Source organism: Schistocerca piceifrons, chromosome 1 (assembly GCF_021461385.2).
Source record: "Schistocerca piceifrons isolate TAMUIC-IGC-003096 chromosome 1, iqSchPice1.1, whole genome shotgun sequence".
NCBI lineage: Eukaryota > Metazoa > Arthropoda > Insecta > Orthoptera > Acrididae > Schistocerca > Schistocerca piceifrons.
This window is the reverse complement of record NC_060138.1, coordinates 111546244-111572300: the sequence shown is the minus strand read 5'-3', so window position 1 is coordinate 111572300 and position 26057 is coordinate 111546244. Positions and strand designations below refer to the sequence as shown.

Below are 26057 nucleotides of genomic sequence, written 5' to 3'. Positions count from 1 at the left end.
CCTGTAATTGCTCCAGTTGTAGAAACAGGCCTCGCGGGACAGGATAGCGTACCTGGACAGGATGTCGACCTTTTTGTGGAGGATGTTGATCTGCTCGTTCCAGGCGGCCACGTGGAGCTGGAACGTGTCCCAGACGTGGGCGCGCTCCTGCAGGTTCTTCACGTTGCTGTCGATGCTGGACAGCGTGGTCGCCGTCGTCACCATCCGGTGCTCCAGCTTCCCCAGGTACAGCGTGTTGAACTTCTCCAGCGACTCTGCAACAACACGCCGTCTGCTACAGACAACACACTGGTGCGAGCACGTCGTGGTTCAATAGACGGACTTCGGTGAGATTCCAGGGCCGGCTCTGGCGGTGTTGGGGGGGGGGGGGAGGGGGGCGAAAGATGCCACCTTCCAAAGCGGCAGGTTGCTGGGGGCGGCAAAATTTTACGTTTTAGTATGGTTTAAAAAGGATGAGTTAAAAAAGACTGTGAAAGTTTTGCTCAAATAAAGTGGTGTGTGCCACGCGGGGTAGCCGCGCGGTCGTGGGCGCCATGCACGGATCGCAAGCTCCCCCGGTCGGAGGTTCGAATCCTCCCTCGGGCGTGAGTGTGTGTGTTGTCCTTAGCATGAGTTAGTTTAAGTTAGATTAAGTAGTGTGTAAGCTTAGGGACCGATGACCTCAGCAGTTGTGTTTCACAGGACTTACCACAAATTTCCAAATTTCCAAAGAGGTGTGAAATAAGTTGGAAATACAAATCACACACAAAATCTAATGTCTTATTGGAAACTATCTATGCTATAGTGAAAAAGATGAGAAATGAAGCATTGGAATTAATCATTTTGGGCACGTCTTTGAAAATCGCAGTGACAATGGTCCCAACTCAGTTTCTTTCATACGCTTGCACACGCTCCAAATGTACGAATGGAAGTAAAATGAACCGCAAGTCAGCTGGAATTGGTGATTTCTTTATTGTCACAACCGGTATCGCTACATTGAAACAGCATCTTCAGGCGAAAACAGTACCAGATTAGTGTACCAAGACGCACCCAACGTTCGTGGTCAAGGATCAAACCCCTGAAGAGGGGAAGTCGTCAAAATAAATAAAACAGGACATCGAGCCGAATACTGCTGAACCCTTGAAACCGCCACAGGTGCGGCAATGTGCTATTCACTGCGATGCGTTACTTTACTCTGACGACTTCCCCTCTTCAGGGGTTTGAGTTTTGACTAAGAACGTTGGAGGCGTCTTGGTGCGCTAATGTAACAGTGTTATAATTCACCTGACGATACTTTTAAAATGCTGCGAAAGCGGTTGTGAAAGCAATCACCAAATACAGCTTCTTGTGGTTCATTTTGTTTCCATTCATTATGAAGTTCAACGGCAGCGGCTGCCCACATTACAAAGTTCTATGTGACTTGAAATTTAGCTGCGTCAGCTTGAAAGCCCCTAAATGAACGAATAACTGTATTACAATGAAATAAAGATATATGTGAGCATATGATGGCCAAACAGTTACTACACAGCAAACACAAACTCCTACAGCAGTATCTCTAACAAAGGACTTCGTAATAAATGAATAAATAAGGAGAAAGTAAAATAAGCATTGCCTGTCACATGCCATAGCTTTTTTAATCCAGTCATTGTGATTAAGCGGCGCTTACACTTTGATAGATGGATGGTGTCCTTCCCTTAGCATTCCGTCTCCTTTCGGTTTACCGCTAACACCATTTACATTGCTATTACTCTTCTTCTTGCTATGCTTCTTTAAATTATTTTTATACTTTCTGTAACTTCTTCTACGTGTTCGGTCATTGTCTTTTCTTCTTCAGCGTTGAAGCTACAATGAATAGACAGTAACATTAAGATCATACGGGAAAAACCTAACAAATATTATTTTGGAGTTGAAGCATCTTAACTGCAGTGCATGAACTGTTCATCCACTTTCGTCGTATTTCACACTATTGGCGTTCGAACAACTCTATTTAGGATTTAATTGTCACTTTTCGCTACACTGAATGAAAGTGCTTCCCAAACTGCGTTTTTTGAGCTATAAATCGTGGCCGTGTCTTGTCGTAAAACACTCCGTCTCGAGATCATATCATAGCCATTTTTCCTTTCGTTCTACGGTCACGCCAAATATGCACTGGCGATTTACATTTTCCTTTTTCAAGAAATGAAGCATTTATACGTAAGTCACTCGCGGTCTCATGAACTTCCACTTTGTACATCAGAAGTGACGGTCTTAACGTCGACAGTTTGGTATTCAGCTGTCCTGGTTGCTAAAGGTCTCGCACCGCACGTCCACCCCTGCTGAAGGAACAACGAAAAATTAACATATTTTATATACTCTGCGAGTGGCATAATTTTAGTTGATATAATTAATTTTGGATCTGTAACTCAAAATGTATTACAGCGTGAAAGTTTCACTTCTGTTTGACTGAATGGTGCTGGTCTTAAAGACGCATTCACTTCAAAAAGACGTATGATATGTGAAAATAAGACGTCATGTGTGAATGAGATTGTGAAGAAGGTTGACTATATCTGAAAATAGGGAGGGGGGGGGGAGCAGGTGGGGTGGGAGGAAGGAACGGCGCTTGAAATTTTCGTACGGGGCAGCAAAATCCCTAGAGCCCGCCCTGGCTGAAATGAGGTGTGATTGTCTCATGTGCTGCAGTTGGTGACTCAAATTTTCCGTATGTATTTTACTTCTCGTTCTGTCCTTGTTGTTGCTTTGGTTGGGGCATTCGGGAGCACTAAGGTTTCAAAAAAGTGGCTCTGAGCACTATGGAATTTAACTGCTGAGGTCATCAGTCCCCTAGAACTTAGAACTACTTAAACCTAACTAACCTTAGGACATCATGAATTATGAATCACCTCGAAGGGAACGATCTATTGATACGTAATCAGCATGGTTTCAGAAAACATCGTTCTTGTGCAACGCAGCTAGCTCTTTATTCGCACGAAGTAATGGCCGCTATCGACAGGGGATCTCAAGTTGATTCTGTATTTCTAGATTTCCGGAAAGCTTTTGACACCGTTCCTCACAAGCGACTTCTAATCAAGCTGCGGGCCTGTGGGGTATCGTCTCAGTTGTGCGACTGGATTCGTGATTTCCTGTCAGGAAGGTCGCAGTTCGTAGTAATAGACGGCAAATCATCGAGTAAAACTGAAGTGATATCAGGTTTTCCCCAGGGAAGCGTCCTGGGACCTCTGCTGTTCCTGATCTATATAAATGACCTGGGTGACAATCTGAGCAGTTCTCTTAGGTTGTTCGCAGATGATGCTGTAATTTACCGTCTAGTAAGGTCATCCGAAGACCAGTATCAGTTGCAAAGCGATTTAGAAAAGATTGCTGTATGGTATGGCAGGTGGCAGTTGACGTTAAATAACTAAAAGTGTGAGGTGATCCACATGAGTTCCAAAAGAAATCCGTTGGAATTCGATTACTCGATAAATAGTACAATTCTCAAGGCTGTCAATTCAACTAAGTACCTGGGTGTTAAAATTACGAACAACTTCAGTTGGAAAGACCACATAGGTAATATTGTGGGGAAGGCGAGCCAAAGGTTGCGTTTCATTGGCAGGACACTTAGAAGATGCAACAAGTCCACTAAAGAGACAGCTTACACTACACTCGTTCGTCCTCTGTTAGAATATTGCTGCGCGGTGTGGGATCCTTACCAGGTGGCATGGACGGAAGACATCGAAAGGGTGCAAAAAAGGGCAGCTCGTTTTGTATTATCACGTAATAGGGGAGAGAGTGCGGCAGATATGATACGCGAGTTGGGATGGAAGTCATTAAAGCAAAGACGTTTTTCGTCGCGGCGAGATCTATTTTACGAAATTTCAGTCACCAACTTTATCTTCCGAATGCGAAAATATTTTGTTGAGCCCATCCTACATAGGTAGGAATGATCATCAAAATAAAATAAGAGAAATCAGAGCTCGAACAGATAGGTTTAGGTGTTCGTTTTTCCCGCGCGCTGTTCGGGACTGGAATGGTAGAGATAGTATGATTGTGGTTTGATGAACCCTCTGCCAAGCACTTAAATGTGAATTGCAGAGTAATCATGTAGATGTAGATGTAGATGATGTAGATCACACACATCCATGCCCGAGGCAGGCTTCGAACCTGCGACCGTAGCGGTCGCGCGGTTCCAGACTGTAGCAATTAAAACCGCTCGGTCACTCCGGCCTGCCACTAAGGTTTAAGTGTTGGTTTAAGTGTTGAATATACAATATCATATAAAGAAAATTATACTGCTGAATTCAGGCTAATTATGAAGCCTGCAACACATTTTTAAAAAATCGGTATAGGTAAACAGCTAAACATAACGTACTAAGTAATTAGGTGAAAGACAAACTCTCAAAATGTTTTTTGAACATGTTGCCGATACTTTAATTTGCTAAACAGGCGACGAGATACCCACCGACTGTAGTCGCTGTAAATGGCGAAGAACCAGACAGGGGAAGCATTTTGTGTGCTGGAATTTGCCCGTTGTCAATCGGGAGTTAGCATGCAAAGAGCTTTCTGCGGCAAGTTTCATGACGTACCATCAGATTACAACAGCAGAGTGAAATGGTACAAGAAATCCGAGGAGGATGACTGATTGTGAGATGGAAAACATTAGGGCCGACCGGGAGTGTCAGAATAAACAATGGACCGTGTGAGGGACGTGATATTCCGAAATCCCACGAAGTGTGCGGTGTTTTGAACATCACTCAGCCAACGATGTTGAAGATCCCTCGCAAGCCATTAAGATGGAAGCCGCACAAACTGCAGCTCCTAAAAGAAGTAACCCATGACGACAGATTCCACCTGCAGTTCTGTCCTGATATGCACCACCACCCTAAAAATGACGATTTCGCGAGCAAGCTAATTTTCAGGACACAGTAACTTTTTCGCCTTCCAGAAAAGCTCAGCCGGTACAACACACGCATATGGTGGTCAGAGGATCTACATACAACTGTCGAACACGTCCGTGATTCCGAAAAAGTTTACGTGTCTGTGCCGTGTCCACCAAGACAGTCAACAGTCTTCTTCGCTGAGAGAACTGTCACTGGTATCAAATATATCGGCAGGTTGCTCATGCCACGACTTGAAACTGGCTGCAGGGGTACAACCATTTAAAAAAATGACGCTCCTTGGCGCTAGTCGAGCGGTAACCACGTTTGCTGGACTTTCACTTGTGGCGTCACATCGAGGACAACTTTTAGGTTCTACGTCTCCGGATAACCTCTAAAACTTGGACACCGCGTCGCAACAGCTTTTCGGCAGTCCTTACCGTCACTCATCGTATGCTGGTCGTGTATGTGCAGAACTGCGCTGCCGATTAAAAGTGTGTGTCACGTGACGAAGCTTGGATACTTAGAACATTTATAAACAGTGTTGGTTGGTTGGTTGGTTTGGGGAAGGAGACCAGACAGCGTGGTCATCGGCCTCATCGGATTAGGGAAGGATGGGGAAGGAAGTCGGCCGTGCCCTTTCAGAGGAACCATCCCGGCATTTGCCTGGAGTGATTTAGGGAAATCACGGAAAACCCAAATCAGGATGGCCGGACGCGGGATTGAACCGTCGTCCTTCCGAATGCGAGTCCAGTGCGTAACCACTGCGCCACCTCGCTCGGTATATAAACAGTGTATAAAAGGCTTTGAGAGATTGTCTTCCACATACTGTATCATTTATAACCTAGTTCTCGGTCATTTATCTGTACCATTTATTTGAAATGTTAGATGAACTTTACGTTTTCTTTGTATGTTAACCAAAAGAAACAAATCCGTCTAGGTGCGAGTAGGACTTGCGTACCGATGCTTTCGTACTGGCCATTAAAATAGCTACACCAAGAAGAAATGCAGATGATAAACGGGTATTCATTGGACAAATATATTATACTAGAACTGACATGTGATTACATTTTCACGCAATTGGGGTGAATAGATCCTGAGAAATCAGTACCAAGAACAATCACCTCTGGCCGTAATAACAGCCTTGATACGCCTGGGCCTTGAGTCAAACAGAGCTTGGATGGCGTGTACAGGTACAGCTGCCAATGCAGCTTCAACACGATACCACAGTTCATCAAGAGTAGTGACTGGAGTATTGTGACGAGCCAGTTGCTCGGCCACCATTGGCCAGACGTTTTCAATTGTTGAGAGTTCTGGAGAATGTGCTGGCCAGGGCAGCAGTCGAACATTTTCTGTATCCAGAAAGGCCCGTACAGAACCTGAAACATGCCGTCGTGCATTATCCTGCTGAAATGTAGGGTTCTGCAGGGATCGAATGAAGGGTAGAGCCACGGGTCGTAACACTTCTGAAATGTAACGTCCACTGATCAAAGTGCCGTCGATGCGAACAAGAGGTGACCGAGACGTGTAACCAATGGCACCCCATACCATCACGCTGGGTGATACGCCAGTATGGCGATAACGAATACACCCTTCCAATGTGCGTTCACCGCGTTGTCCCCAAACACGGATGCGACCATCATAATGCTGTAAACAGAACCTGGATTCATCCGAAAAAGTGACGTTTTCCCATTCGTGCACCTAGGTTCGTCGTTGAGTACAACATCGCAGGCGCTCATGTTTGTGATGCAGCGTCAAGGGTAACCGCAGCCATGGTCTCCGAGCTGATAGTTCATGCTGCTGCAAACGTCGTCGAACTATTCGTGCAGATGGTTGTTGTCTTGCAAACGTCCCCATCTCTTGACTCAGGGATCGAGACGTGGCTGCACGATCCGTTACAGCCATGCGTATAAGGTGCCTGTCATCTCGACTGCTAGTGATACGAGGCCGTTGGGGTCCAGCACTTCGTTCCGTATTACCCTCCTGAACCCAGCGATTCCATATTCTGCTAGCAGGCATTGGATCTCGACCAACGCGAGCAGCAATGTCGCGATACGATAAACCGCAATCGCGATAGGCTACAATCCGACCTTTATCAAAGTCGGAAACGTGGTGGTACGCATTTTTCCTCCTTAGACGAGGCATCACAACAACGTTTCAGCAGGCAACGCCGGTCAACTGCTGTTTGTGTATGAGAAATCGGTTGGAAACTTTCCTCATGTCATCACGTTGTAGGTGTCGCCACTGGCGCCAACCTTGTGTGAATGCTCTGAAAAGCTAATCATTTGCATATCACAGCATCTTCATCCTGTCGGTGAATTTCGCGTCTGTAGTACGTCATCTTCGTGGTGTAGCAATTTTAATGGCCAGTAGCCTAATTACGTGCACAGATAGTTTATCCATTCCTGGATCGATAATCTAGACGGCTTTTACCTATTATCGATATCGATACTGGTAAGATACAGCTCTCGGGAATTCCAAGAAAATAATGTCATCCACATTGTACCGCAGGTCACTTGATAATGACAATTTACCCGAAACAGTTCTATAGTGAAAGTAAAAGAAATAAAAGTTAATATCACACGGTAGTGAGTCTGGACACACCTTATAAATACTTTCAAGAATGTTTTAAGTTTTAATCCACCTGTCATGAAATATGCTATTCAATACCACTTCAACCGCAGGCGAGCTATGTTCCGGACATCCATCATGTTGGAAGTACATCGCCATTCTGTCATGCAGTGGAACATCTTGTAGTAACATCGGTAGAATATTAGGTAGGAAATCAGCATACATTGCACCATTTAGATTGCCATCGATAAAATGGGGGCCAGTTGTCCTTCCTCCCATAATGCCGCACCATACATCAACCCGCCAAGGTCGCTGATGTTCCGCTTGTCGCAGCCATCGTGGATTTTCCGTTGCCCAATAGTGCATATTATGCCGGTTTTGTGTAACTTCGCATTTGCTATCGCAATTTTCCAGGAAGGACCGTGGAGACAATATTGGACTAATTACAGCACGCACAAGGGCATTAAAGCACTCATTCTTCCCGCCGTCCATAGGGAAAGACATTGTAATACAGTGTCCCATAAAGGGGTTTACTCTGTCTGAAAATTAATAAGTTTTACAAAAATAACCAAAAACTATGAATTTTTAAGTCACATAGGGGGTCACGATATTACTATTGATGTTTTGCTGCTGAAGATGTTCTAAACGTCCTACATATGCAGACAATACAGCGCCTGCAACGCTGGGAACAGATCGACATATATGTGTTATCGTATTGATATGGATTCATACGCATTCAGAATCACGCCTCTCATGCTACCCAGCGCACGTGGCTCTATGGCGAAGACGATGTCCTTCGGGGTTGCCCACAGATAGAAGTCCAATGGCATTAGATCGGGAGATCCGGATGGAAATTCTACACTTTTTCGTCGGCTTATCCACCTTTAAGAAAATGTTTCCCCCAGGAACCGCCACACGTCGTGATGGGAATGTGATGACGCGCAGTTTTGTTGAAAAAAATAATCTTCGTCTCAGTACAGGTGGTGAACAGCTCGTACAATTCATTCCTGCAACACGGTAAGATACTTTACAACTGTCACCGTCACTTGACAGGAGAATAGCCCTAGAAGTCACTCACTGACATCCCACACCACATTGATAACCCAGGAAGACTGACAGCTCGTTCTTCCGTAATATAAAGATTATCTCTTGCCCAGTCCGCCCCCGGTAGCTGAGTGGTCAGCGTGTCAGAATATCAATACTGAGGGCCCGGGTTCGATTCCCGGCTGGGTCGGAGATTTTCTCCGCTCAGGGACTGCGTGTTATGTTGTCCTAATCATCATCATTTCATCACCATCGACGCGCAAGTCGCCGCAGTGGCGTCAAATCCAAAGACTTGCACCAGGCGAACGGTCTACCCGACGGGAGGCCCTAGTCACACGACTTTTTTTTCTATCTCTTGCCCAGTACACACAGTTACGGCGATTGAGGGTTCCATTCAGTTTGGAAGTCGTCTCATCAGACCAAACAATGACATCAGTCAATTGTTCGTCATCGGAAATCTATTTACAAAATTAAAGACGCCGGTCTGGATCGTCCTCATTCATCGCGTAATGCAAGCTTGGAAAGTAGGGTTTCCACTTTTCTCGCTTTAGAATACAGTGAACAACTGATCTGCTAACACATGATTCAAGCTTAGCTTGCCGTATGGACTTCTTTGGGAATATTGTGAAACCTTGTATTACTGCGTCCATCCCTCTTTCATCCGCTACTGATTTCTTCCTGCCACATCATCCCTTCTTTAAATCATGCACACTTTCCCCCCCTCTCAATTTTGTCGCGTTAATTTCGTTATTGCTACACGTGACGGTGGCGCAATATCAAACTCTGTGTCCCATAGCCTCTGCACTTTTTTCATGGTTTCACATTTCCAATAACACTTAGGATCCACTGTCTTTGTTTCTTCTTGTTATTCATGTGTAGTTGTATTGTATGTATTGTATTGTATGTTAACCGGGGACCTAGAAACGACGGAGAGGCTCCGTCCCCGCCGCAGCCGCAGTGGTCCACAGCCCCACCACGACTACCACAGTCCACATCATCCCTCCGCCGTCCCACACCGAACCCAGGGTTATTGTGCGGTTCGGCCCTTCGTGAATCACAGTTGCCGCGCGGGGTAGCCGCGCGGTCCGGGACGTCTTGCACAGGCCGCGCGGCCCTTCCTGTCGGAGGTTCGAGTCCTCCTTCGGGCATGGGTGTGTGTGTTGTCCATAGCGTCAGTTAGTGTAAGTAAGATTACGTAGTGTGTAAGCTTAGAGACCGATGACCTAAGCAGTTTGGTCCCATAAAATCTTACCACAAATTTACAATTTGAATCACAGTTGCCTCGGCGCCCGTTTTGGATAGCGCCATTTTCCCATGCACAGAATACTTTATCAACGGCGGTACGCGAACTGTTTATAAACTTAGCCGTATCGGAGATGTATCCACCGTTGCCCCGCAAGCCAATGGTCACCCCCTTTTGGATGTCAGATAAATCGTCCAGTACCGCGCTACGACAACCACTGCACTATCTTCTGGTAAACCTTCCGGGATGTAAGGTCGTGGTCCATGAAACTCTTCAGCTCCTAACGTTTCGTCCAGAGCTGCGCTGGACATCTTCAGAGGGGTGTTTCTCCTCCGACGCGTCAGTCGGCAAGACTCACCGGAGGAGAAACACCCCTCTGAAGATGTCCAGCGCAGCTCTGGACGAAACGTTAGGAGCTGAAGAGTTTCATGGACCACGACCTTACATCCCGGAAGGTTTACCAGAAGATATGTCATCCGGTCGTGAAAGCCTTCATACTATAACCACTGCACTGTCAGTCGGCAAGACTCACCGGAGGAGAAACACCCCTCTGAAGATGTCCAGCGCAGCTCTGGACGAAACGTTAGGAGCTGAAGAGTTTCATGGACCACGACCTTACATCCCGGAAGGTTTACCAGAAGATATGTCATCCGGTCGTGAAAGCCTTCATACTATAACCACTGCACTGTCGGCAAGACTCATCGGAGGAGAAACACCCCTCTGAAGATGTCCAGCGCAGCTCTGGACGAAACGTTAGGAGCTGAAGAGTTTCATGGACCACGACCTTACATCCCAGAAGGTTTACCAGAAGATATGTCATCCGGTCGTGATAGCCTTCATACTATAACCACTGCACTGTTTTATGCGCTTCCCTGACACGCTGTACATACCCTACACTGCTGGTGTTGCTACCGGCAGTCTGTTAGTGGTTACTGCATGTTGACGTCGATCACAGACGGTGGTCTCATCAAAGTGATTGGAGCGTGTAAAAGTCTATATTTTGGTAACATGTTACTTTGTTAAAATTGATTACCAGTTTCGGCTATAGCGACATCATTTCATTGAAAAGTTACGGCAACCACAGGTAGGCGTGCAGTACTGACTATGCAGCTATGCACCACTACTGTAACTTTTATATCTGATGATGGTTGCAAAGGGAGTGCTAATTAATTTTAATAAGGTGACATGTGGCCGAGACATAGACTTCTATATGGAATCATAATATGTGGTATCCACTGCCATGCACTTCACAGTAGTTTGAAATGTACATAGAAGTAGATTTCCGCAAATCGTGCCGGTCGCGGTTGGCCGAGCGGCTCTAGGCGCTTCAGCCAGGAACCGAGCTGCTACTAAGGTCGCAGGTTCGAATCCTGCCTCGGGCATGGGTGTGTGTGATGTCCTTAAGTTAGTTAGGTTTAAGTAGTTCTAAGCCTAGGAGACTGCTGACCTCAAATGGTAAGTCCCATAGTGCTTAGAGCCATTGGAACCATTTTAACCGGAATTCGTTTCAAGCTAATATCAGAATGTTCGCTTTGAAAATGCCCCGTCTGATTTCTTTGCAATACTTGTCTTATCCGTGGTTGTTCAGAAATGGCTCTGAGCACTATAGGACTTAACTGCTAAGGTCATCAGTCCCCTAGAACTTAGAACTACTTAAACCTAACCAACCTAAGGACATCACACACCTCCATGACCGAGGCAGGATTCGAACCTGCGACCGTAGTGGTCGCGCGGTTCCAGAGTGTAGCGCCTAGAAACGCGCTGGCCACCTCGGCCGGCCCCGTGGTTGTGCTCTGTCTCTAATGACGTCTTTTTTGATGGGACGTTAAATCCTAATTTTGCTTCCTTCCATCTCCGGGACTCGAACTATGTCGAGATCGATCACCACTGCATTTGCAAGATTTGGCAGTGTCAGCAGCGAATGAACTGGACTGCGTGGATTTCATTATGTAAATGTAGACATCTGCAGCATAACCGAGTAACGGTGTAACTAAGTGACAGGTATGAAAATGCGATAAAACGTCGTAAAACATAGTATTAGCGCCTCTGGTTCCAGGGGGACGTTAATATTTCACAGGAGGAAAAACCAGCACCACCTCATAAACGGCCCGTCCCACGCATACTTGAAGCGTAATCTGCAGTAGCTCATCTACTCCCCGTATTGTGCCTTACTAAGTCTTCTGAGAAGTCCACTTCAATCCCTGAATTACGTGTTCTAAAAAGGCTGTAGCGTACTAGCAAGGCGACTCTTGCGTTGTTATTATTTTTTTTCTTTCTTGCCCTCCTCCTGTGTGTGAATAATTTTGCCGCTAATCGCATAAGTCGTTCGTGAGCGGCGGAAAGATAAGACCTCCAGATACGAATTTATACGTCGCAACGTGGCCCGTGGCGGGGCGACATTATGATTTAGGGGCCTTTTAAGATCGCGTTACGCCCGTGAGCTTGTAATCCGTTATTTAACAAGACAGCTTAATAACACTGATGTGCTTTATAGAATTCGCCATTCGCGGGACACTTTTCTCCTTCACAAACGAGTGCCCTCGGGTGTCTCTCTCTCTCTCTCTCTCTCTCTCTCTCTCTCACACATACACACACACACATACACGCACACAGTGATTTGGCAGTGGCGGCCGCTGTCTGTAGGGATCAGATGCTTATCTCGTGTAATCGATGGCACGGTGGTCCCACTCGCGGCTCGGATGACGCGGCATCCTGACACGGCGCATTAAGCGCTCGCCTCTCGCCCTCGGCTTCGCTCGTTGTTATTCATGAATGGCGGCGGCAGGCCCTAGCGCCAGTGGCTGCCGCCCCCGCCGCAGCTTCGCCCACGCCGTGCCTTCCGCCTCCGACCTCCTACCACTGCGACGCCAGCCGGCCCCCGCCGCCCCCGCTGCTGCCTCCGTGCCGTATGCTAATGCGCTGACCTCCCACTGTTTAATGAATTATATATATATACATCGAGACGAACACCGCTGCCGAACTGCCGATCGCGAAATAAGAAACCGCCGAGTTGTTGAGCGGGTGTCGTGGCCCTCGATCGCAAACGAATTGGTCCGGCTCGGCGGGGAATCGCGACTCGCCGACGGAGAGATATGGGAACACGGGCCCTCGGTTAGCCAGTCGACAGCCTCACAACTCCGGAACCTGGGAACAACGTCGAGCACTGAAACGGATAATTAATTTAATAAGCGACACACAACAAAACAAGAAAGGAATCGGGACCACATGTGGTGCACGTGTTTATTTATGTATACAAATACCGTCCACTGTCGCGACATACACCGCATCAATTACACTTATTGACATTTCGGGTCTGGTGGACCCATTTTTTTGGACTATTTTAGAACGTAGCTTTGCACACGAATTTTTGCAGCCTTAACATAAAACAGTTTCGCACAATATACATAGCGTTCGTTAACTCTTATTACACGATTCCATCATCTGTAGAAGGCCTTTACTGGATAAAAGTTTAAGATATAAACCTGAATCACTAGCAGCTCGCTACAACTTCTAGAACCGTATTATAGGATTATTTTCAGCCACAATGGCTATGTTTGTGAACCGTGACTGTGTGGAATAGTTATTTCAAGTCTCTGCTACCAGTAACTTTTTATTTTATGCTTAATCTAACACAATGCAACGCGTTTCGAACATGTTCTGTTCATCTTCAGGCGTTTATACATACATAGAGAAATGTTACTTAAAAATAAACAGTTTTAAACTAGATTAATCTAGAACACTTTGTCGCCGCGCGGGATTAGCCGAGTGGTCTCGGGCGCTGCAGTCATGGACTGTGCGGCTGGTCCTGGCGGAGGTTCGAGTCCTCCCTCGGGCATGGGTGTGTGTGTGTTTGTCCTTAGGATAATTTAGGTTAAGTAGTGTGTAAGCTTAGGGACTGATGGCCTTAGCAGTTAAGTCCCATAAGATTTCACACACACATTTTTAACACTTTGTCCATTGTTTTTTAGTGTAGCTGCTGGTGTGGCGTTTAGGGGGGAAGGAGGGGGGCAGTGTATGGCTAGACTGTCCCTCTCCTTCCCCCCGAATGCCACACCAGCAGCTACAGCAGCAGCAGCACTCCATCATCAGGCCACATGTGACCCACCGGGACCATCCGACCGCCGTGTCATCCTCAGCTGAGGATGCTGATAGGAGGGGCGTGTGGTCAGCACACCGCTCTCCCGGTTGTTAAGATGGTTTTCTTTGACCGGAGCCGCTACTATTCGGTCGAGTAGCTCCTCAATTGGCATCACGGGGCTGAGTGCACCCCGAAAAATGGCAACAGCGCATGGTGGCCCGGATGGTCTTCGGTGATCTGACGGGAACCGGTGTATCCACTGCGGCAAGGCCGTTGCCTACACCAGCAGCTACAGTAAGAAACAATGGACAAAGTGTCCTACATTAATCTAATTTAAGGCCGCTCGGCTAACTTAGAACTACTTAAACCTAACTAACCTAAGGACACCACACACATCCATGCCCGAGGCAGTATTCGAACCTGCGACTGTAGCAGTCGCGCAGTTCCGGACTGAAGTGCCTAGAACCGCTCGGCCACCGCGGCCGGCTATAGGAGTTGAGAAAGTATGCTAGGAAACGATCTGTTTCCATGTTACATGGAAAAAAAGTGTTTATTGCATAACATATACTTTATGAACGTCAGTCACAACAGATTTAACACGTTTGAAGTTCCAAACACTGATAATAGGCCTATGTCATCAATATACTGTTAATATAATGTCGTCAATACTGAAATTTGACTTGTGGGGATTTGCTATAGTCGCAACCTCTAAAACGTAATGTGGCACCACAGCTATGATAGTCAAATAGTGTCGACAGCAAACTGTCAGCCGTGGAGATAGTTGTGTCAACACCATGTGACTATTATATACATGATGTTGTATGAAGCCAGAATGAGATTTTCACTCTGCAGCGAAGTGTGCGCTGATATGAAACTTCCTGGCAGATTAAAACTGTGTGCCCGAACGAGACTCGAACTCTGGACCTTTGCCTTTCGCGGGCAAGTGCTTTACCATCTGAGCTACCGAAGCACGACCCACGCCCGGTCCTCACAGCTTTACTTCTGCCAGTATCTCGTCTCCTATCTTCCATAATTTACAGAAGCTCTCCTGCGAACCATGCAGAACTAACACTCCTGAAAGAAAGGATACTGCGGAGACGGGGCTTAGCCACAGCCACAGCCTTAACTTTGAGGAGCGCGTGTGGGTCGTGCTTCGGTAGCTCAGATGGTAAAGCACTTGCCCGCGAAAGACAAGGGTCCCGAGTTCGAGTCTCGGTCGGGCACACAGTTTTAATCTGCCAGGAAGTTTCGTGATGTTGTATAATCTTTTACTGGCAATTATGACTTACAGAATTCTATGATCCAAATGTCGTGTAGGTTCTAAATATGGGTCAGCTAGATATTAAGTACTGGAAGGTGCTGCATCCTGATGCAAACTATGTGAAACAGCGGTTAACTCCACGTCAGTTCTTCGGTAAAATTGCCACGTGATTTCTTCTGTGAAATCGCCACGACACTTCATTATCATAGACGACTGTAGTCGACATAAACTCATTTTCGATTACCGTAATACCTTTGCGATTAATTAGTTTTTTATACCATTCCTGTGCGCCGCGATAGCTGAGTGGTCAGCGTGATGGATTGCCGCCTTACGGGCCCGGGTTCGATACCCGGCTGTGTCTGGAATTTTTTCCGCTCAGGGACTGGGTGTTGTGTTGTCTTAGGTATCATTTCATCCCCATCCGGCGCGCAGGTCGACTAATGTGGCGTCGAATGTAATAAGACCTGCACCAAGGCGGCCGGACCTGCCCCGTAAGGAGCCTTCCGGCCAGTGACGCCAAACGCTCATTTCCGTTTCTTTATAACACTCCTAAATTTACGAATAGTCTGATCTCTACTATATAGGATAAAGTTTTCTTTCAGACTATCTTTTGTCTTAATGGGTACTATTTTTCATTGTTTTATAATTAACCTAAAAATTTGGGCTATTACGTATGGACTAAATATGAACTATAATGAGATGTTGGACGATTTAGTCAGTATCATCTGTGTCAGTTTTGTTCTGTCGAGAAAATAACCAAAATACACTGCGCAACAAAATCATAGTATCATTTTTTTGAAACCCTGTAATTATCTCCCATTGCGACGCTTGAGTTTCAAATTTGGCCCAAAGGTGTCTATATTGTATTGTATTGTATTGTGTGGAACTGGGGACCTACAAACAATGGAGAGGCTTCGTCCCCGCCGTAGCCCGTAGTGGTACACAATCCCACACCAGGCTACAGTAGTCCACTCACGCCACCGCCGCCCCATACCGTACCCAGGGTTATTGTGGGGTTCGGCCCCCAGTGGACTCCCCCGGGAACGTCTCACACCAGATGAGTGTAACCCCAATGTTTGGTTGGTAGAGTGATTACGGTGTACGCGGACGCGGAGAAACTGTTTGCGTAGCAATCGTCGACATAGTGTAACTGAAGCGGAATAAGGGGAACAAGCCGGCATTCCCCGAGATAGATGGAAAATCGCCTTAAAAGCAATCCACAGACTGGCCGGCACACGGACCTCGACACTAATCCGCCGGGCGGATTCGTGCCGGGGACCGGGATGCCTTCCCGCCCGGAAAGCAGTGCGTTAGACCGCACGGCAAACCGGGCGGGCAAGGTGTCTGTAACATTCCCCTGTAATGGTGCAAAAACGTGGAGCTCTGCGACGTCACTCTCGGGCTCGGCGACTCTTCTGACAGCAAGGTGTTGACGCATGTGAAAAAAACGGGCCATACCTCACAAATTCATGTGTGCTGTAAGGTGGTTTGATGATGTCAAATTGACACTAAATTTCACCACAATTCTGATCAAAGTCACTGCGGATTTGTCACATTGTGGGAAGGTCGTCACAACCCCTCTCACCCACATTTCGCTCCTTTTTTGATGCCTCCGCGATGTAGGTCAGAACCGCGACACCCAGCCTTGAAATTATGCGGTTGTCTTATGGGTGGCCGAGGAAAACATTTCAGACACACTGCCACTCAAAATCTACATATAAAGGCCTCAGGGTGGACATGAAGGGCGTCAGTGAAATCACCCCCCCCCCCCCCCCCTCGGCACGTTGACTCTCACACATTTCGCGGTTTATTGAACGCGATTGTATCCCTCTGGAGTGTAGCATGACAAGAATTTTTGCTTTGCCACACAGGGTGAAACCATAGGGACCGTTTAAACAATTCGACGAAATTTGAACAAAATCCCTTCGCCGCCTGTTGTGGCGTGATGAAGGGAATTTTCGATATTGACATATGGATGAATAAAATTGTGAAGTGTCCCTCTAAGTCCACCTAGTTCGGCAATACTGTCGGTGCCATCCATGCGCCTTTGTTGAGTACATTAAAAACGTACGTGTCAGAAACTTTGACGCCAGTTTAGCCTTGCAGCTGCTCTAGCGTCTGAAGGTTAGGCAACTCCTTGGATACCCTTATGTTCTCCCACCTCCACGGTCAAATTCCGTCGAATATTTTGAACGGCCCCTAATGGTTCCAGCCTGTATGGCAGAGCAAAAATCGCTTATACCAGTTGTTCCCAACGTGGGGGTAACTACCCCCTGAGGGGTAAAATGAAATTTTCTGAGGGGCAAAAACTAAATGATTCGTTTCTTTTTCAGCCACGAAACTAATTATTTTCACAAAATCATATAATTTTTATTATCAAAATTTTGTAAGATTCTAATAGTGATTATATAAGTTACGAACAATTACTTTTTGTCGGTTGGTAGCATTAACGCGGTGGAGGTTACAGGTTCCTCACATAGTGCTCCCACTACACACACGTCTTGTACTTTGTCGCGTACATCACTGATAATAAAAGTGAGACGTATACGTAACAAATGCTAAATATCTCAAGAAAATGTGTTCTCCAAGTTGTAGATAGTACATGCTGTAGTCCAGAAACTGCTTCATTACTCGCTTCGAAACATGCAAATGAATTAATTGAAAACACGACTCAATAGTAACTCTCGTAAGGGCTACTATGGTGCTGTACACAGTTTTATTTTTATTATTATTGTTATTATTAGAGCGGTTGGACACAAAGCATTAACAGCTTAAAGTCGTCCAATTTCTACCAGTTCAGAAGTAAGGAGTGGTTAGACACAAAGCATTAACAGCCTGAAGTTGTCCAGTGTCTGCCAGTTCAGAAGTGACGGGTGCATCAATGAAATGGTTCACGACAGTAGGTATAGCGCACACATCTGACTTTGTTTGATTTTAAATGGAGTTGCAGCGTGCAGGTCAAGCAAGTGGCGGAATGGAGAAGAGTAATGCAGGGGAAGCATGTTCTGTAATAAGTGTGTAGCCTCATTGTGAATAGTTAGCTATCTTTTCTGAGAAGGAGTTATGGGTGCACTTGTGATGCACCAAAAATGCCTTCATCTTCATTCTAACACAAACACAGTTTATCAGTTTAAAAATAAAAGTGTTCCAAGAAAAGTCTTCAATTCCAAAATTTAGTTAGGTGCTAAAGTTGGTGATAATGTGGGGCATGTGGGGGGACAATAGATGGTAGGGGGGCAATAGGTGGCAGGGGGGCAATAGGTGGCAGGGGGGACAATAGGTGGCAGGGGGGCGATAGGTGGCAGGGGAGCGATAGGTGGCAGGGGGGCGATAGGTGGCAGGGGGGCAATAGGTGGCAGGGGGGCAATAGGTGGCAGGGGGCAATAGGTGGCAGGGGCAATAAGTGGCAGAGGGCAATAAGTGGCAGAGGGCAATAAGTGGCAGGGAGGAACAATAGGCTGCAGGGGGGGGGGGTGGCAATACATGGCAGGGGAAGCAATACACGGCAATGGGGGGCAATACATTGAAGAGGGGTGGGGGCAATACATGGCAGGGGGGCAATAGGTAGCAGGGGGGCTAACAGATGGTAGGTGTGGAGGGTGGGGGTACTAGTTAATGGTTGATTCCAATTAGGGGTAATAGTCTAAGAAAGTTTTGGAACCACTGCTCTACACTCAAGAGGTGGAATCACGTCCAGTGGTGTTGCACCCCCACAGTTTCCTTTCCCATGCTGTTTGAAGTGTCGCCGAACCTGTTGGTGACGCCAAAGTGTGCCATCCTGTTGGACCATTACAGAAGAGGGTTATAGCCAACTCTGAGCACAAATTTATATTTTCAAGCAGGGTTAGGCAATTTCTTCGACGCCCATAGGAGCAGTTTGCGTATCTTCAGGCGCTAGATCCGCTTCGTGGGTGAGATGGTGTCGAAATTTCTGACAGGTACATTTTCAGCACGCTAAAGAGAGGTGCGTGTAGTTTGGCAAAACGAAAAAATGCATATTGCATTATTTTCCCCCTCTACATGTCCACAAAGTTTCATCCTTTATTTACACTTAAAAATGTTCCCTTGTAAGTCATCCTGTGTCCTTCTCCAGTCACTCAACTACAACACTTTCGTGTACACTACGGCATCATCAGCAGACCATCATCGATTGCTGCTCACCCTATCCGTCAAACCATTTATGTATACTGAAGTGGAGCCGGCAAGGGGGGGGGGGGGCGGAGGGGGGGAGTAGGGGCGGGGGATGTGCCACTCCTGCACAAGAGTGGGCGGTGACGGAGGCTCGTAGCAGGTAGCACGCCGATGGCAGTTCAGTAAGAAAATATTAAAAGGCAATGACTTTATTATACCTCACGCGTCTATAGTCATACGCTGCGCATTTGGCGTGGTAGGCGCGCGCCGCTGCCGCCCAGCAGGTAAGCCGTAATGTATGCACCCAGGAACGCCGAGGCCCGCTGGCCAGCTAGCAGTACGCGGTCCAGTTAGGCATGCCGCGGAACACGGCCGGAGCGCTTGCAGAAGACGCAGCCTCCTAGTGGAAAATTCCGTCTCTCCGAGTGGTGGCGCGAGACGCCTGGGCGGCCGCACCAACGCAGAACGGCGGCCGGCTGTTATCACTCTGCTCACGAACTACCCCTGTAGTGAGCCTGGCGGGGCGCTACATCTAAGAAGAAGGAGCTGGAGCTGCACGATGGTGCGGCAGTGACAGCTGACAGCGCACGTGCTGAATGCTTGTTGCCCCACGGTGCGGCGGTGTCTCGCGTAGCATCCACGTCATAGTAGTCTGCCGGACTGTGAATATATCTGCTAAAAAGTGTTGGTTATTTATGTGGGACAGCGGCTCACTTGTGAGGATGCAGAAGCTTCGCGTCCAGTTCCTGATATTCCTGTAGCCTCCGCTTGGGGAAACCACTCGGCCTGTCTCATAAGAACCCTGTACTACCACTGCGCTAGCAGGATGGCGGTGCCAGATACATAAACAGCACTGTTGCTGTGACCGGCAATCGGACACCCTCTGCTCGCTTCCGCAAATGGTGCAATGCTATTCTTCCAAACTAACGCTTTAGAAATAGCGGCTGCGCTACAACAATGAGAACAAGGCTTGTTCTACTGCACATCATTGGGGCTCTCCTGATCATATCCTTGCCTCTGACGAACACTCGACCTCGAGAACAACGTACTGGTTTCTATTAGCTAAGGAGCCTTCGAACCACTCAGACATCTGGTAATTTATTCCGCACTCTCGGACCTCCTGCAGTGTCCCACTGTACGAGATCCTGTCTGGGAATATAGTAATATGGAATCTAGCTCTTGCTCCTCATCGCAGGATACTGATTGACCAAAGTGCAAGCTGAGTTTCGCTTGAGCGATCCTTCTAAATCCGTGATGATTTGTGGACAGAAGCTTTTACGTGTCACAAAATTTATTATATTCGAACTTAAAATATGCTCAGGAAATGTTCAGATAAACCGATGTTAAAGATATCGGCCTATAATTTTGCAGACCCGTCCTTTTATCATGCTTATATACATGACTCACTGCGTTTCTTTACCGTCAGTTGGGAATTAGCACTAGCGAAGAGATTCGCAATAAGTAAGGAGCCATCGTCGAAGAGTACTCTCTGTAAAATCGAATTACGATCCCATCCGCACCCAGTGACTTACGTCTTTTTAATTTCTCCTATTTTTTAACGCCAGGGTGTCCGATGCCTATTTACCTGTATATGTCCACTATATATCGATAAGTGATAGCATAGTAACCATTTAGGATGCCGTCTGCTGTCTAATAATTTCTGAGAAAATTTCTCGTGGCAAATATCGTCGATCCTGATAAAATATTTTAAAATTGATTTAAGAACAGTACTGACCAGGAAGGAAACATTTATAGGCAACAGTAACCGGTTTCGATCAAAATGTGACCATCCTCAGACATGTTACAACATGATGGCAGGCGGTGGCGGTAAACGGATCATGTATCGTGGACACACAACTATCAATTGCTTAACAAAATGCTGAAGTTCGCGGAACCACTATACATGCTCCGTTTACCGCCACCGCCTGTCATCATGGTGTAACATGTCTGAGGGTGGTCACATTTGACCAACAGCGGTTACCATTGCCAGTAAATATTTTATTGTCGTCAAGACTGTTGTAATTCACTTATAAGGTCTTGCTTTTAGTTCGAATTCGATATGGGTGGTAAAGGTACCGTCAGGTAATCAGTGCAAACCAAATGCGCCTCTCCATTATTTGCGTCCAAAGAAGGATGTCACAGTATGACACTTTTTGTTTGAGCTATCCTCAAAAACATCTTTTGCTTCTGTTCTACACAGCAGGTGCTGCTGGGGCAGCGTTGGACCAATTTTAATCATTCGGTGGCAACAAAGGAGGTTATTCGGAAAACAGAGAGATACGTCTCTAGCCCTAGGAAAAATCGCCGGGGAACTCTTGCTTCAAGGTGAGTATGTAACGCGGAGACAACTCGACGGAGAAGGTCAAAGAAAAGAAAGAGATGACAGCCGCATCAAAAAATAAGAAGACAAAAATAATGTTCAGAAGGGAATACCAAGGAGGTTTAACCTTCACATAAACCTGGAAGCAAGTCATCTCAGTGAGAATTCATTGCTGTAGGGGAGAGGGCAGTAACGTGATCGCTTGCGCGTAAACGTGTCTACATATGAACTCAGAAATTCCAGATCCAGCCAAGTGTGAAGAGAGCTGCTTCATCCACTATCTCGCTGTAGAGAAACTCGAGAAGATCGCTGAGACCTCTGACAAAATTATTAGCAGTGCAGAAATGTTATTACGTTATCCATACATATTATAAAAATGGTATGTATGTGTGTGTGTGTGTGTGTGTGTGTGTGTGTGTGTGTGTGTGTTTTCCACATCTCCTCCTAAACCACTGGACCGCGTTCAACCAAACTTCATACACGTGTCCCTTGTTGTCAGGCATCAATCACTGTCGGGATAAGAACCATCTACCTATCACAGTTCAAGATGTATGACATCATAAACAATGAGATGCGCGGAAAACTGCCGCATCGTGTATGACGTTTAAGTTTCTTACTTCTTTGCTGCCAACTCCATTCGCAACACATTTTGCAGACAATATCCACATTTGCCTCTGAAGGTACTTACACGACTATGTCACAGTATGACACATAGATCAGATCTGACGTCATAAACACCAAGACGCGAGAAAAACTGCCGCTTAATGCATGACGTTTAAATCTATTACCTCTTTGCTAACAACTCTATTCTTAACGTATTTGGCAAAGAGTATACACAAATGCCGCTGAATGTACCTACACAAGTATCATAATCCGACATGTAGCTCCAGAGATGCCATAAACAATGACACACTTGAAAAAAAAATACCGCATCATGCATGAAGTCTTAATGAATTTATTCTTTACTATTAAGACATTCCTGCAGACGAGTCAACTTAAGGAAATCGCTGACGCCTGCAACGCTTTTGACACCTTTCAACAAGCGCAAACGGCTCTAGGCGAAAACAGTCGCTGTCTATAGAGCTATGAAGGAGTGTTATGATAGATATGTTTACAAAAATGGCTCTGAGCACTATGGGACTTAACATCTGAGGTCATCAGTCCCCTAGAACTTAGAACTACTTAAACCTAACTAACCTAAGGACATCACACACATCCATGCCCGAGGCAGGATTCGAACCTGCGACCGTAGTGGTCGCGCGGTTCCAGACTGAAGCGCCTAGAACCGCTCGGCCACATCGGCCGGCATATGTTTACAAAATCGCTTTGTCGATGGGCGAAGCAGCTATACTTACGTATTTGTATATGTACACTTCTCTGTACGATTGTTTCATAATTTCAAAAATGTTTTCACGAACACATGGAAATGAAATTTGTTCAATATTACGCTACAGACACAGTTCACTTTTCCAGCAAGTAAAGTACTAAAGAACTGTCAAAAGTTTGAAGATCGTTAAACAGTAACGATCTCGTGAACAGAGGACCAGCATGTCGCCAATTGTGACAGATGACTTTGCGTACAAACACGAGCCGCTGGTTCGCGACGACTACACTTTGACTGTGGACGTGCTGTATAAAATGTGTCCAGTTGATCGAACTGTCTTGCACGAACGCTAACTCATTGAATTGCCTTAAAAATCGTGCTGCGTGTGGGTGGTGGTTAACTTATGAGGAAATATAGACTCAGCAAACGATCGTCTGGGACCTAGCTCACTTTGACACCGGAGGCCAAGGTTTCTTTTTTTCTTTTTTTTCCATCAGCTAGCTCAACAGTGGAATGTCACTTATGGCGATGCGAACGTAGGGACAACACAATATCCAGTCCCCCCCGAGTGGAGAAAAATCACCGACCAGGCCAAGGATCGAACCTAGGCCCCTTCATTTCGCAACCCGCCGCGCTGCCCGGGAAGCTAGTGGGGGCTTACGGCGCCCAACTATTAGCCGGCACGGTAGCTCAGCGTGTTCGGTCAGAGGGTTTGCTGCCCTCTGTAATAAAAAAAAACTGAGTTAATGGATCAAGGACGAACTGAAACGGGTGTCTTGCGACGTCCGCCCTGAGCAGATACAACGAAAGAAACCGAACAAAATGAGATCAAAAAACTTGCCGTGTTACTTATCTTCTGGGAGGCGTTTGATATAATTCCGCACTGAAGCCCAACTAACAAAATACTAGTCTGCAGAATGCCAGACCATCCTTGCGATTAGACTGAAATTTTCTATCAAACTGAACACAGCATGTCATTCTTAACGGAGAGAAACCTTCAGACGTAAAAAGAATTTTGGGCACACCTTAAGGATGTCAATAAATGACCTGCTGGATATTTTCCATGAGGGACCTGCTGTTGTACACAAAGAAGATGCGCCGCGCGGGGTATATGCCCGGTCACGGGCACCTTGCCACGGTTCACGCAGCTGCCGCCGTCGGAGGTTCGAGTCCTCCCTCGGGCATGGATGTGTGTGTTGTCCTCAGCGTAAGTTACTTTAAGTTAGGTTAAATAGTTTGTGGTGTACCCGTGGTCCAGGGGTAGCGTCTTTGATTCATAATCAAAACGTTTTCGGTCCCGGGTTCGATCCCCGCCACTGCCTAAATTTTGATAAATAATCAGCATTGGCGGCCGAAGACTTCCGGCATAAGAAGTCAGCCTCATTCTGCCAACGGCCTTGTCAAAGAGGGCGGAGGAGCGGATAGAGGTTCAGGGCACTCTCTTGTCCTAGGGGTGGGAAATTGCCCCTAAAGGCGGAAGAATCAGCAATGATCAACGACATGAGGATGCAGAAGGCAATGGAAACCACTGCATTACAGACACGTAACGTGTATCCACAGGACATGTGGCCTGTAATTGAAGAAGTGTCATTATGATCTCTCCATTGGCAAAAGATTCCGGAATAGTCCCCCTTTCGGATCTCCGGGAGGGGACTGCCAAGGGGGAGGTTACCATGAGAAAAAGACTGAATAATCAACAAAAGGATAACGTTCTACGAGTCGGGGCGTGGAATGTCAGAAGCTTGAACGTGGTAGGGAAACCAGAAAATCTGAAAAGGGAAATGCAAAGGCTCAATCTAGACATAGTAGGGGTCAGTGAAGTGAAGTGGAAGGAAGACAAGGATTTCTGGTCAGATGAGTATTGGGTAATATCAACAGCAGCAGAAAATGGTATAACAGTTGTAGGATTCGTTATGAATAGGGAGGTAGGGCAGAGGGTGTGTTACTGTGAAGAGTTCAGTTACCGGGTTGTTCTAATCAGAATCGACAGCAGACCAACACGGACAACGATAGTTCAGGTATACATGCCGACGTCGCAAGCTGAAGATGAACAGATAGAAACAGTGTATGAGGATATTGAAAGGGTAATGCAGTATGTAAAGGGGGACGAAAATCTAATAGTCATGGGCGACTGGAATGCAGTTGTAGAGGAAGGAGTAGAAGAAAAGGTTACAGGAGAATATGGGCTTGGGACGAGGAATGAAAGAGGAGAAAGACTAATTGAGTTCTGTAACAAGTTTCAGCTAGTAATAGCGAATACCCTGTTCAAGAATCACAAGAGGAGGAGGTATACTTGGAAAAGGCCGGGATATACGGGAAGATTTCAATTAGATTACATCATGGTCAGACAGAGATTCCGAAATCACATACTGTAGCAGATATAGACTCAGATCACAATATAGTAGTGATGAAGAGTAGGCTGAAGTTCAAGACATTAGTCAGGAAGAATCAATACGCAAAGAAGTGGGATACGGAAGCACTAAGGAATGACTAGATACGTTTGAAGTTCTCTAACGCTATAGATACAGCAATAGAGAATAGCGCAGTAGACAGTACAGTTGAAGAGGAATGGACATCTCTAAAAAGGGCCATCACAGAAGTTGGGAAGGAAAACATGGGTACAAAGAAGGTAGCTGCGTAGAAACCATGGGTAACAGAAGAAATACTTCAGTTGATTGATGAAAGGAGGAAGTACAAACATGTTCCGGGAAAATCGGGAATACAGAAATACAAGTCGCTGAGGAATGAAATAAATAGGACATGCAGGGAAGCTAAGACGAAATGGCTGCAGGAAAAATGTGAAGACATCGAAAAAGATATGATTGTCGGAAGGACAGACTCAGCATACAGGAAAGTCAAAACAACCTTTGGTGACATTAAAAGCAACGGTGGTAACAATAAGAGTGAAACGGGAATTCCACTGTTAAATGCTGAGGAGAGAGCAGATAGGTGGAAAGAATACATTGAAAACCTTTATGAGGGTGAAGATTTGTCTGATGTGATAGAAGAAGAAACAGGAGTCGATTTAGAAGAGATGGGGGATCCAGTATTAGAACCGGAATTTGAAAGAGCTTTGGAGGACTTACGGTCAAATAAGGCAGAAGGGATAGATAACATTCCATCAGAATTTCTAAAATAATTGGGGGAAGTGGCAACAAAATGACTATTCACGATGGTGTGTAGAATATATAAGTCTGGCAATATACCATCTGAGTTTCGGAAAAGCATCATCCACACAATTCCGAAGACGGCAAGA

The 26057-nt window shown here is 46.3% G+C and overlaps 1 protein-coding gene across 1 annotated transcript in view; it reads right to left on the bottom strand.

Annotated features, from left to right (window-relative positions):
• Positions 1–26057, bottom strand: part of LOC124785008 — a 960541-nt gene that overhangs the window by 359405 nt on the left and 575079 nt on the right. The window contains exon 3 of the mRNA XM_047254148.1: positions 53–254. Coding sequence (XP_047110104.1) covers positions 53–254 — 202 coding nt within the window. The remainder of the gene's footprint in view (positions 1–52; positions 255–26057) is intronic.